The 14,955-nt window shown below is 38.5% G+C and overlaps 1 protein-coding gene across 1 annotated transcript in view; it reads right to left on the reverse strand.

The window, feature by feature from the left end:
* Positions 1-14,735, reverse strand: part of CRISPLD1 (cysteine-rich secretory protein LCCL domain containing 1) — a 43,151-nt gene extending 28,416 nt beyond the window's left edge. Inside the window, exon 1 of the mRNA XM_009878003.1 lies at positions 14,412-14,735. Within this exon, the coding sequence (XP_009876305.1) occupies positions 14,412-14,669 (258 nt within the window). The 5' untranslated portion in view covers positions 14,670-14,735. The remainder of the gene's footprint in view (positions 1-14,411) is intronic.
* Between the last annotated feature and the right edge of the window lie 220 nt (positions 14,736-14,955).

The following is a 14,955-nucleotide window of genomic DNA, read 5'->3' on the forward strand; positions in this document are numbered from 1 at the left end:
GATCTGGATTTTAACCTTTAGGTTAAAGGCTTTTATCCTTGCTAAATATACTCCTCCTAAAAGCACTCAGTCATTTAACATGAATAAATTCTCAAGTAATACACTTCTCTACAACAATTTTTTCTTCTAATGAAACATGTACCTTCACAGCAGAAGATCCAGACGCTGAAAACTATCCAAACCATCCACTATCCCCTATCCAAACTTTCCTCTAGGAAGTTACCAGCATAACCACTTTCCTTTTACATTTGTATCCTCCTGTGTGACAGAAATGGTCTAACATTAACTTTTTATGTAACATTGCTGCAAAGCACATTCCTCCCATGGTAGAATTCATCCACACAGAGAAACTTTTAGTTCAAAGCCCAGTGCTGCTCTAGACCTGATTTCATTATCTACTCTGTATAGTCTGCCACTGACCAGATGACACAGTCTACAGATGCTTCTTCTATCCAGAACAGTATATCCACTCAGTAAAACTGCAATTTCAAACTTGTATCTAAGCCACTATGTATAGCAGGAGCATTGGCTAAACTTCTAGCCCCTGAAACCACCTATCTCACAGTAAGAAAACAAAACATTCAGCTCTACATACTTCAGTCATACAATCTCATTAGGGCTGCATACTTTAACTAATGTCTTCCTGTTTCAGATTTGCAAAACAATTTGCATATCATCTGAGTATTATAATTATTTATGCTATTTCTGCTGTATTTTATAGAGTTCATACAGTTCTACTATCTAAAAAATTCCCTTTCATGAAGCCAGGAAATGAAGCTGATCTTTTAGTCTAGGCTGCAGTACAGTCATGACTGAACTTAAAGTGGATTAGGTTTTCTTTTTTTAAATTTAGATCAGGAATGTGCTTTTGAAATAAAAAGTCCTGATCACTCCCACTTATTGTGTATCACAGAGAAATCTTGGGAGTACGAGCTGGATCTTTTACAGATAAAATACCAAGGACTGTGCTCCAGAAGAGCATCTGACACTTTGCAGTTGTCCACATAGATTAGACCTAGTTCAAAATAAAACCCCCTGAGATGCAGACAGCATGAATGTCAGGTCCTCAGCACCAAGTCTTTCACCCTGCAAATCTGCTCCTATTGCACCCCAACACTTGCCAACACAGGCATTGCCGTCATCAGTATCCCATCAAAACCTAGTGCACCAGCAAAGACACACAGGTATGGCACCAGCAGTGTTTCAGAAATGTTCTTCATACACTGGACTACCTGAAGCTAAAACACAGACGGCACATTAAATTGAATGGTAGTAGCAGTTACTGCAGCTACCCACTCTTCCTCTACCCCAGAAGGTTACAAGTTTTGCCACCGGGATGTTGAATGCAACATGGATCTTCTGCATGTTTCTGGTTTACAACGTATCATATTAAAATAAACCACAACTAACACCAGTTTAATGTACAGACTGGACTACAAATTGTGGTATTTAACCTCTGTCAACGTGGGGTTCAAGTAGTATGTAGACTGAAACCAATGTTCTGCTTATGGAGGAGCTGGTGTTTCAGTGAGGAGACCGCAGCTTAAACTACAATTCATCAACAGCCAAACTAATCAGATGGGATGGGATTAACCTTCCTTGAATTTAAACAGCCTCAAAGCAGATACCTACATCTGTGCTAATTATCTAAATTACCTTTTCAGTTACATAGACAAATCAGCATCTACAGAGGGAGCTAATTTTAGTTACCCACCTTTAATTGAGATAAACTGCGTGTTGGAAATTCCCATTTTTCTCTACTAATTATAAAGGAGACTAGATCAAACGCAGACATCTACACCACAGACATCAAAAGCTTGGTGAGATGAATCCCACCATCTGTGTTATGCGAGTGTTAAATGAAAAGCACACATTCTCACTCAAGGTAGACCAGCTTAAGAGAGCCCATCAATTATACCCATCAGTACTGTGACAGAACTGGCAAGAACAGCTCAAAAATGTTTGCCAGTAAAACTAAAAAAAAAAAAAAACCCAAACTGTGATAACATTCTAATTGGAGAGATCTTTACCTATGCAGGAAGGCAGAAAAAAATCATATGGAATGGGACTATATGAAAAGAAAAAAAGAGCTAAATTTTAAGCTCACTAAAGATGGAAAAGTAAGTACAGTGGGCACCACTGAAAGTAAACATTTAGCATGGCATAGTATAAATACCTCATTGCAATATACATTCTAAATATAGGGAGAGTGGTAAAGTAAATACCACAGTACAGTATGGGTATTTATTTATTTTTTAATAGAATCCACTGTATTCTTTAAGACTAATGACACTAAGAAGGGAAAAAAAAGGAAAGATGAAACACAGAATGAGAAATGCCATGAGCAAATAAGCCAGAAATACATTTAAGAACTAGAAATCAGCTGCGTGGCATCAGCATAGAATGACAGAACAGTACAGTTGAAATGGCATCAAGAGACTGTTCTCGGCTGCAGTCTGCTTAGCATCTTCCACTGAGCCAGAATCAAATATATGTGTATAACCTACATTTTTCTAAATTAAAACTAGTAACAGTAGTTTCAGAACAATATTTACTGTGGTTTTCTTCTGGAGCTTTATAGCTGTAAGAGTAAAGAGGACTTCCTTGGTATGCGACCTAAAGCTTCTGCCCTGCAATGCTAGCTGAAGTTTTATTGCCAAGATAAAAAGACATCACTCTCTCTCCTTAACAACTTTTATTTATTTCCCAGATTAAACAAATTCAGCTGCTTCACTCCTTCAATCTTTCTCATAAATCACATATTCTGTGGTTTTAATCAATCTCATTAATCTCTTTCATTCTCTCTAGAACGGCTAGACTGTTTTTAAAATATGAACCAAACTGGACATTACATTTCAGACAAAGTCTCATCAGTTGCACACAGAGATGTCTCCTTTCGAAGCATGCTGCCTCATACTGTTTTTTAAGTCAGTGCAACTCCTGCATCTTTTTATTGCAGTGTTCCTTCCACATTTTGTTCCTTGGATTTTGTCTGTTTGATTTCTCCCATATTCCATACTTTGCAGCTAAATTTCATCATGTTGATTCCAGGCTATTACTTCCACTTGTCAAGTTCTTCTAATTTTGATTGTATTCTTTAAAACAAATTCAGCCTGTGACCATTTTAATATCCTGCAGTTTTCAAGCACATTCTTTGCTCACACAGATCATAACCTAAGTGCTTAACCAAAAAGGGGTGGGCTCCCCCAGCATCAACACCTTCAATCTTCTGCCCATTTAACAGTGAGCTTCTATCAATTTTTTGCAAAAATGTCGAGGCAGAGGCTGTCAAAAACCTTCCAGAATCAAAAACATGACACCTACTACTTTCCTCTGATACACTATGCTGGTTAATTACCGAGTCATAAAAAAAAAAAAAAGTGATATAGATTGGTTTGGCATGATTTCTTTTTGATGAACAGATACTGGCAGTTTTCATCAGCTTGGCATTCAGTTGCACTTCGGTGAGGCCTCCTCATCCGTACCAAGGCTGCTGAAGGAAGTAGATAGCAACTAATGATAATTAGCGAATCTGAAAAGTCAATTACCTGCACACAACTGAGATGCTTACCTTCAGCCATCTGAGTCTGAAAAAGTGGCCTCCATACTGTCCCAAGGCCCCTTACAGTACCCAGCAGAGTGACCACAAAAACTCGGAGACTGAAACACCAACTCTCCTTGAAAATACAAAGCCAGCCATAGTAACTAGCACTGATACATCCTTTAAGCGCAAAGAAGGATAGCTAAAATTGCAAAACTTTTCACCGACAAGAAAGTTAAGCATCCATTTTCTGTTGGAGAGCTACTACCTGCCTAGAAATGAAATGGTAAGGACCTTACATGCTACCATGTGGTACACTCGAGTTTATAGAGCTTTCAACTGGGCAGAGATCCCTGAATAGACCTTGAGGTTTCAGCTACACTTTTGGAAAAGAGTAAAAAGCAGGAAAACTGTGGCTTTTGCCTGGAAATAGGAAAGCAGTACGAGGCAAAAAATATTGTTCCCAAGCACTGTATAAGTTGCATCAATATTTAAAAGTATCTCCCTGTTACAGTTTCATGTGTTAGAACTTTTTGTGTTCAAAAAGTAAAACCAGGAATAGGAACCAGCAGACATTACTAATCATATTTAATTTTGTGTGTACACTAAGCATGTTAAAAAAAATCTTGCTGGAATATTCAGTTTTCCAAGGTGTTCTGAAACACTACATTTACTTTGGTACTTTTTTAAAGCAGCGCATAAAGACTTTCTATTAGAACATGACTAAAAGTCGTCTATTCACTTCTATATTTTGACATGAATGGAAGAGAAGCAACAGTGTAAAAGTTGATCTTGCATTTTGTCCATTGTCAAAGCATGAATTACGCACATTCACTACAAGTAGTATTCATAAATATTTATAGCTAATCACAAGTTGACCAGAGCACGGATCCTTACCTCAAATCCTAGTAGTGATTACCACAATAAACTAGCTGTAACTGATTGCCTTCATACAGCAGTTTTAGAGATGCTAGAGCATTTCCTGGACTTTGAACAGGAATCAGCCACAGTATCTCAAATATGTGTCACAGTGAATGCTTTTAAAGATGACCACTGCGATTTGACTTAAGTGAATTGAACTTACTGCTAGAGAGCACCCATTGATCATATGTGACTTGGCACTACTGTTAGAAATATGTTTAAAAAAAAATCTAAAGAAAAAAGAGTTGGAAAATGTATTAAAGGAGTTCCTGACCATTTGTAGATCCAAAAGGGAATTCAGGACAAATATAACGTATCAGTATGCATCAGCCAGCCAAAATTCTGAATTTAATAATTGAAATAGCCTCATTTTAAGAAACTGTTACCTTCCTTCACAACACAGTAAAAATTGTCCTTCTCTATGGAAAGAGGCTAATCTTAAAGAATCACGCTATTCTGACTATGATAGTCACTCTATGTCAAATCTAAGGTTGAGGATATTCATAGATAACAGAGTAAATTTGCATCTAGCATTTCAATGACATTATGTTCAGAAATATTTTTCTCAGTTAAAAACATTAAGTTCAAGAAGATTTGAAGGCGAATATCATGAAGATGACAGGCTACATGGAGCTAGTTTTCTAACCATGTCCAGTTCGTATTTTGTACTACTATTGCTGGTTAATTTTTAATATTTTTTCTGATATAGGGGATGAAGAAGCTTTCTGACAGCAAAAATAAAAGACGAATGCTGTCTGTCCTGTGTTGTTAATTATTTTATTTTGGGAAGGCTCCCTTAAAACTTTGAGACAGTGAGCCTTTCTGCTACTTTCCACTTTCAGTTTCTTTACTTGGAGTTGCTTAGTTGTTGTTGGCATCACATCAATTAAAGTCATACCGTGGACTTATCCACATGCTTTCTTGGCCACTTCACATTGCACAATCCTTTGCTAAAACTGCCAGAGAGAATAAGAGGATAAGTCAACGTCACTGTGTTCTTTGATGCAGTGTCAGTAGCCTTTGAGCCCAGGGGAAGGAGCTGAAGCACTTCCACCAACCTTTGAAGTGGAGCAGAAAAGTGGAAAACCAGAGGGAAAGCAGGGCAGGTTCACTCTCAAAAGAGCTGCTCTGTTCTTGGCACCTGAAATGCTCTCCAGCCACTTAAAGGATTCTACAAACCAAAGTCCTCTGCTCAAAAGGAATGGCAATTGTTTTTAACCAAGCCTCCCTGAAGAGTTTTGGCAAAATGAACAAGATAGATAGGCTAAACAGAGACACGAAAAAGTTTTGCCAGAAAGGTGAAGGAAATTTAACAGGGCACTTCTACCCAGCACAGAAAAACTCATCAACATGTCAAAGTCTACTGCAAGCCCTTCCCTTGTATTTCCTAATGTTGTTTCAATTCTTCTTAGTACAGACAAAAAGTATCAGCTGGGAGCTGACAGATACTGCTACATCCAGACTTATGCAGACCATAGGATCTAAAAGCACTGCAAAATAGACCAAAGCTCATTTCAATCCCTATTCAGTCACTGTGATGACAGAAACAACATTTCAGTATTAGCCAGGCAAGAGCTCTGTCCTCTAATGGGTTCATATGATCCCAAGTCCAACAATTTGTATTGAAATACAGCAGGAAATTGCCTGAGGAAAAATTAAGAAAAAAATCAAGTGAGAAATATTTACAGTCATTTTTCATTTTCTTCTAAAGTCTTCATGAAGTTACTACAATGGAGAGGCAAATTTTCAAGCCTCCCAAAACATAAGGTCCCACAGAAGTCCCAAGTCAGTCATGGTTTAGAAAGGAGTTACACGCTATCAGCACTTTCAGCACATCACTATCAAGGTTTTCATGCTAAGACCTTTAGTGTTATGGTATTAACAAAATGCAAGTTTAAATACCACTTTTTTTCTCCCCCTATGAACAAAATAGTGATCCAAAACTGCTACCAGATAAACATCCATATTATCCCTAAGAACCATGCAGCTACACAGAATCACAGAATGTTAGGGACTGGAAGGGACCTCGAAAGATCATCTAGTCCAATCCCCCCGCCGGAGCAGGAACACCTGGACAATGTTACACAGGAAGGCATCCAGGCGGGTTTTGAACATCTCCAGAGAAGGAGACTCCACAACCTCCCTGGGCAGCCTGTTCCAGTGCTCTGTTACCCTTACTAAGAAGAAGTTTCTTCTCCCTCTACTCCACCCTGGTGAGGCCATATCTGGAAACTTGTGTCCAGCCTGGGCTCCCCAGATCAAAAAGGACACGGAACTGCTTGAAAGAGTCAAGTGCAGAGCCACAAAGATGATGAAGGGAGTGATGGAGGAAACGCTGAGGGAGCTGGGTCTCTTTAGCTTGGAGAAGACCAGGCTGAGGGGTGACCTCATTAATATTTATAAATATGTCAGGAGGACAGAGCCAGGCTCGTCTCAGGGATGTCCAACGACAGGACAAGGGGAATGGGTACAAGCTGGAACATAGGAGGTTCCACAAAAACATTAGGAAAAACTTTTTCACTGTGAGGGTGACAGAGCACTGGCAGAGGCTGCCCAGGGAGGTTGCGGAGTCTCCTTCTCTGGAGACTTTCAAAACCCGCCTGGATGTGTTCCTGTGTGACCTACTGTAGGTGATCCTGCTCTGGCAGGGGGTTGGACTGGATGATCTGTCAAGGTTCTTTCCAACCCCTGACGTTCTGTGATTCTGTAAAACACATTATTCTAATTTGAACTTTTTAAAAATACCGCTAGAAGATTGTACTTTCCTCACAAGGTTTACAAAATAAAACTTTTATAGAATCAAGGCACAGGCTTTGCAATGATATCCCTAAAATTTATCAGCAGCATCTGTCCAAAAGAAGACTGAAAAAAAAAAAGTAAATACTTCCTTGCCCTAAAGGACACTGACGTTATCGAATTATAGTAATTGCAAAATGCAGTGTGTGGCTAGGTGCCAAGAAACACCAGGTTGAAATGCTTTGCTATCTATCAAGCTGGGAACCTAAACACTTTCCAGTATAGCAAAGGCATATACGTGGAATAAGGATTTTGCATGAGCTATTTGATTTATTTGTTTGGGAAAATATGTATGAAATCAGTGAATTCATATTAAAAGAATGGTTTAAAATAGAAAGAATTATAAATTCATTAATCAAAATTGCTTTTGCAAATGTTATTCCTGGTGGGTCCTTTTATTTTGCAACATAAACAACTTTCACTATCCAAATAATAATGACTGTTTTTAAAGTGTTGATCATGATAATAATGGAGAAAAATCTCAGCTTTTGTTAATATATTCATATTTATTAAGGTGCAATGTTACCAGTAAAATTACCAGGAAACTTGTATTTTTGCTAATTCAGTCCATGATACAAAAGCAATGCTTACAAAAAAAAAAAAGAGCACAAGATTAGGAAGGTGTAGTGTTATGGTGCCTAAAACAAGTTTTTCAAGTTTTGTGAGCAATTTACAATCTAGCAAGAATTTATCAATAATGCAATAAGTCAAATAACAACTTTAACCACAGAAAGAATATACTGCCTTATGTATTCCAAGATTACTACATACATTGACAAGCACATGACAAAGCACAATGGTTCCAAAGGCATATGGCGTGAAGACCACGCTGCTGTCAATGGTCCTGGGTGGGAAATGTTGAAAGCATGATATTTTACATAACGCTCTGATAAGCACTGTTTGGGTGCTTTGGAAGGGCAGTGGTGAAATATCATTCCTCTCTGCTCTCTTTCCAATGCTATTATATTCTTGTGCACACCAAAAAGATGTTCCTTATTCCTTTTAGCGTAGAGAAAAGGAGGCTGAGGGGAGACCTTAATGCTTCCTACAACTACCTTAAAAGAAAGTTACAGAGAGGTGGGGATCGGTCTATTCAACCAAGTAACAAGCAATAGCACAGGAGGAAATAGCCTAAAGTTTTGTCAGGAGAGATTTAGACTGGATATTAGACAGAATTTCTTTACTGAAAGGATTATCAGGCATTGGAACAGGTTGCCCAGGGCAGTGGTGGAGTCTCCATCCATGGAGGTATTTAAGAGGTGGGCAGACATTAGGCACAGGGATATAGTTTAGTTGAGGACTTGTCAATGTTAGGTTAATGATTGGACTCCATGACATTAAGGGTCTTTTCCAGTTTAGGCAATTCTGTGATTCTGTGATTCCTTCCTTTACTAGGAAACAACTGCATACAGCACATGGCAGGATAAACACAATCAAAGCATGCATCTGCCATAAATTTTCATACCAAACTATTCATCATAACCTCAAGAAAGATTTGATTTTTTTTCTGATTGAAGTCATAATGTTGACAATTCAAAATTTTCTCAGCAATGAAGGAAGAGGTCTAGGAAAGAATGATCTAACATGCAGTCATAAGGTCATATAAGGCCACTGAGAAGGAGCTGACTAAATTTGCTGAACTTCTGTTCCCTACAGAGAAGCTTACACAGGTTCTCACGCCAGAATCCCTTTATACGGAGAAAGAGGCAGAAGGCGAGTGGAAGGATTCATAGTGGACTTAAGAAAAATTAGATGAAACTGAAAATATTAGACGTATTGAACTGCCAGAACCAGACAATATTCTCCAAGAATCTGGAAGAACTTGATCATGATACTTCTGAATTACTGTGTGGTACACAATCTCTCATAAAACGGCCTCATTACCACAGTAATAAAAAAACAGGGCGTGGGTGTTAAGATTTTTAAAAACTTCCAGTAGATCCTGAGAAACTGTAGACTAAAAACTGACTTCCATTGGGATGATTTTATAGGACAAGTTAAAAAAAAAAATATTAAATATATGAATAATATGAATTCCTCCCAAATATATCGGACTTTGATGGTGTCAACATGTGGAAAAGAGTTAAGCGCAGTTAATCTTTCTACAAAGTTCCTAAGTTATTTAAAAATCAGTAAATGAATAAAATTAAGCTATCATGAGATAAAGTGATAAAAAGATAAAAAACAGATTTAAGAATGTGAAATAATTTTTCAAATGCCCTGCAAGATTTGTTCATTGTCCTCTGCTGTATACCTTCTCCACAACGGCCCAAGAAAAGGGAATGAACAATGGTATAAAATACTTAAGGTAGTCAAAAATAAGATGGGAAGATAAAGTCCAGAGACAGGAGACTCATTAATTGATTGAAACACAAAACGATGGATAGCATTCAGTGTGAACACATGCAAAATAACAAGGATGCTGCTGGAGATTTCAGCCGACTATACATACACTGTAAAGTAGTAAACAATCTCTTACCACATTGGAAAGATCTCGGAGTCATTGTGATTAGCTTTATGAAAATGTTGGCTTTAATTTGGCCACAGTCAAAAAGCAAAAAAAAAAAAAGAAAAAATACAATTATATCAATTTGCAGTATGCTTTAACTATCAAAAGTTTGCTTTGTTCCCTTTGAATTGAAAGCATAACAGTAGAACCATAGCAGAAGAGAAAGAAAACAAAATGGAACAGCTTTTCAGATAGAGCAGTTTTCAAGTAAGGGGAGTAGAACTCTTCAGCTGAAAAAGCTGTGAACACGCACAAATTTGTTATTTCTCACCATAAAGAAAACATGGCATCAAATAAAGGAACATATTTTAAAGCAAAAAAGGTACTTTTTCACACAGTGCATAATTAAATTTAAAGAGTTCTACACCTTGATGCCAAAGATTCAAAGAATAGACATGGACCCAAAAGCATTCAGATTCATTAAAGAAAATTCTGTCGAAAACTACTAGACACAAAAAGCACAACAAATGTAAGAAGTCCCTAAGCTGCTGCTTGCTGGAAGTTTGGGGGTTTCATTGAAGAAGTTTCTCTGTTCACATGCTCTATTCTTTTCCTCTTACCCTAGGAATCCATTACTGCTCACTGCCAGAGCCACAGTATTTGGGAAGATGAACTTTTAATCCGACAAGTTCAGCCAGACAACCATGAGAACATTTTGTTCATTAGACATATCTACAGCGAATCTCACCACAGCCAGTAACTTTAGGTCTCTGAACTGTGATAGCCCAGTACCCTTTTTCTTTTCCAAGGATAAGGCGAGAGCATACAGCTGTACAGAAAAAAAGTAACTCAATCATTTTGTTGTCCATTTTTTTAAAATAGAACCAGGATCTTACATGCTGGAGACCATCCTCAAAAGCTTTTCTCCCCTGCACAACTTAAAATCAAAATGTGTAATTAGCCCTGCTGTTCTCTCAGAGTTAAGGCTGGATGTTGCAAGTAAGGCATATAAGCAATAGCTCCTACCCGAAGTGTGGTTCTTCATCCCTCCCACTCCTTAGCTATGCATTCCCACTGTCTTTTATCACCACTGGTACTCATCTGATTCAGCCTTGTAGGGAGCCAGTTTCATGACTCAGTCTGGAAAAAAAACCTGAAAAATTAAATTTAAAAAATCTGAGTCGTCCCTGCCCATGACAGGGAGCTTGGATTAAATGATCTCTAAGGTCCCTTCCAGCCTAACCCATTCTATGATATTCACAGAATCACAGAATGGCCTGGGCGCGACCTTAGTGATCATTTTAATCCAGCCTCCCTGTCACCAGGGACACCACCTCTCGACTAGATCAGGCAACACATGAGGACCGAACAAGAATCGAACCGGCGACCTTGGCTTTGTTAGCGCCACGCTCAACTGACTGAGCTAACTGGCCCCTATGATTCTATGATACTTGGATCAGTCTCTTCATCAACTCAAATACATGCCAGCATTAGGAGCAGGACAGAGGCATTTCAGCCAGAGCTGCCTGTTAGGTCAGTTTAGCTGTTACACACTAACAATGCAATGAGATCATGCAGCTTCAACACACCTTCCTCCAGCTCCAAGCACTCTTGGACATCTTAAACTCCTCAATTATACAATAGTCTTCTAGTGAGACAGGTGCACCACTGAGGCACCTGGACCTTGATCACCTCCATTTGGATTCAGTAAGATGTAAAACTTCCCTTCCACAAACAGAAAGGAAAGGTTTTACCAGTACAATGGGCAGCTTACAGTGATAGGGCTGTGCCCATAAGCAAGAGACTTTTTTTTGCCAGAATGTCTATACTAATAAAAGCACCCCAAAAGTAGACAAAAATATTTCAGCTGCACATATCTAGTTCACTGAACATCCCGCAACATTTAGAGGGATTGTTTCCCTATTCTGGAGCACTGGAACTTACTTTCGGTAAGATCCAATGCATTGCAAGCATTATTAACTTTTCTTACAAAAACCAGTCAAGTGTAGTTTTAATTCTATGAATACTTGAGTGTTCGAACTTTCTGTCATTCACAAAACCAATCAAGAGGTCACATACTCTTGGAAAACTAGATCTAAGAGTGCTTATTTCTTTATGTGGAAAAGTGGAACTTTTTCATCCTGTTATCAATATGTATCTAGAAAAATTATGTGACTATTAAGTGTCAAAGCAGGCATTTGTTTTAATTATGGACCAAAAAGTAGCAGTAATAGTTATACAGCTGTATCTGTTAGAAGTCATGAAATGCTAGAATGGAGTTTGCCTCTAGAATTTATTTCTTGTATATATGCACTATGCTAATGACCAGATATTAGTTTTTCCAGAGGAATCTCTACATAAAACAAATCATGCTTCATTAATGAGCTGTCATTTCTTGCTCCTTCTCTGATAGCCAATCTGTGGGTCTACACCAAATACACAATTTTGTACTCAAATTTCACTCTTACTAAACAATAAACCAGCACTCATTCCATTATGACACCTCATATAGAAAAGAAAATGGACAATCACACAATCATAAACTGTATCTTAAAAATGCAAGTGCAGATAAACAGCAATCACATCACTTCCTCCTTCTGCTCAAGCAGCGGAGGGCTCCCACTGTCTCCTAAACCATCCTCTCGGATCCCAACACAGACTCCCGCCTGCTTCCTGCAGGCACAATCTCCCTTCTCACTCCCTCCCAGGCTTACTCTTTTTAAACACCCTCTTGGAAAATTTCTGTACTCTTAACCTCCCTCCACAAGCTCCTGCTCCAAGTTTTTACCTGCCCTGGGAATCACAGTTCTTCACCTAACCACCTCTATTTATCCTATGTTCTATCCCTCCATACCACTGATTTCTCAACACCTTCCTAGCCAGACTCTCAGCCTCTCTCCATGCCCTTCTCATGGGTCCCTGTCCCTGAGCACTCATCCATTCCTTTGACCAGACCCACTGCATCCACAAGTCCCCAGCTCTTGCCCTTGTCAATCCCCAATTCCCTCGGCTATAATACCAAAATCAAATCTCACTCTCTTGAAAGCTGCTGTCCCATTCTGAATAACGGGACATAAGAATATCTCCTCAACATTTGGTAATCTCTTTTCCATGCTACTTGTACTCTGGGTCAAAGGTCATTTGGGAGCACAGAAAAAAAACAAAAACAACAACAAATGCAGACCTAACACAAAGTGCTGGCCAGTGAGTGCGCAGTGCAGAAGGAATCTTTGAAGAAAACAGCTGGCAAAAGTCTAACTCCAATGAGTACATCCACATTCTTCCTTCCAAGATATATAACACAGGCATATGCAGAAGGGAGTTAGGAATGGAGGAAAGCACGTAACTAAAAATCAAAACTATCTTTTCACAGAATCTCAGGAAAAAAGCATTTTAACATGAGAAAGCAATACAGTCTTCCCTATTCTCATTTTACAAAAAGGCTGGACAGCTTTTTCTTAAGTTTCACAGAAATAAATCAACCTGAGTTACTGGGAACAAAGCGGTAAATTGTATTATAACAACATCTGAAGAAGTCACAACAGAAAACAAAGTTTAGGGATATGTGCAGACAATTGTAACTGAAAGGGTTAAAGGGGGTTCAGATAGTATCATCCCTTTGGAGACAAAATGTGGTATCTAATTCTCTGATGGCTCTTAGTCTAATGAAGTAACACTCATATAGCTAATTTTAAGTTAAACTACCTTTATTGATGGTTTAAGCAAGCATGTTTTCTCCAAGACACATACACGCTCAGTTCAATCAAAACTCCAAGCTGAGAGACATCATTTCAAGCTGCGAAAGACACCTACATCTTGAAATGTGTTAAGATGATTCTCTGTGACAACCCCACAATGGAAAGTATTAGGAAACCTGTGTAATATTTGATATAGACAACCCAACTTATAGTAATGTTATTTTTTTTATGCCTGGACAGATGAACAAGTAATACTCAGTGTGGACACAGGAAAAATATTTGAGCTTTTTGGCAGAAACAAGAATAGAGAAGAAAAGTTGCCCATTCTTGTCAGACGTCTGGACTTCTTAATTGCTCTGCTGACCTGATCTGATCTAATTAGCAAGGAGAGATAGTTAGCCTTGAACTATGGTATAAAATCAAGGCTCAGAACCATAAGAGATTTAAGTCTACTAATAAAAACCCAGATATGGAGGATTCTCAAGGGAAAAATACAAACGGCAATTATGCATTACATTATTAATCTGTTAAACACAGGAACATGCAGGACTCCAGTCCAGCAACACATGCCAAATTAAATAGAAGACTTTCTTGTCATAGGAACCTCATTTTGCCCAGAAATTCCATCCAACCTAGAAGCATGGGAGAGAATTCATGTTATTTTGAAACTTCATAATTCAGTACTCTTCTTAAATGGTAACTACTTAGGCCATGATCAACTCCACTGAGTAATGCAGTTTCAGAAACTGGCCTCTAGCACCGACAAACTGCCACTTAAATTCAGGAGAGCTATGAGAGATTAAACCCATTAGTATCAGTAAAACATGACACTTCACCCACTAACATGCATTTTTATGTCACAGTTCACCCCTGTACAAGAGAAAGACAAATGACTAACAAGTGAAAAAAACAAACAAGCTAAGACTGCAAGCATGCTGTTTTACAACATGACAGTAACCATTCTAAGAACATTTCTTTCTGCATGTCGCTATCAGTTTTTCCTTACCATATATTCCATATTGGAAGCTGGTGGATACACCTGACCCCGTAATTTATTATGAAGATCCAAGATACTTTGCATATCACTGTCTGTGATAGCCCTTTTCCCTCTCTGCTTGGCGATCCACCACTCACCATCTTCATCCATGTACTTTTCCAAAAGTTCCTCTAAGAGCGTGGCATTGGGAAGAACCATTGCAGAAACTGCTTGAGCTATGAATAGCAAGGTAGTTACTCTGAGCCATTCCTCTACTACATACTTCATGATGAATGACCTCAAAGTGCTCAGGAGTTAGCTCCAAGACAAAGTCTTTCTTCCAGGTCTGTTGGCTGTAAATGCATAAGAGAGAGTAATGTAATTTGGAGGCTGAAGTACTGGCCTGTATGAACTCACCAAGCAACAAAAAATAGTTTGTATAGAGTTTGCCACTGCTGTTCCAGGGGGAGAAACAAGGAAGCTACTTTTTTTTAGTCTAGTAAGTAAACACTGTTGATTTGGGAAGATAGCTTATCTTCAACCCCATGAACTCCAGTTTGTTCAAGTGGTTTAT

Source organism: Apaloderma vittatum, unplaced genomic scaffold (genome assembly GCF_000703405.1).
Source record: "Apaloderma vittatum isolate BGI_N311 unplaced genomic scaffold, ASM70340v1 scaffold7831, whole genome shotgun sequence".
In the NCBI taxonomy this organism is placed as follows: domain Eukaryota; kingdom Metazoa; phylum Chordata; class Aves; order Trogoniformes; family Trogonidae; genus Apaloderma; species Apaloderma vittatum.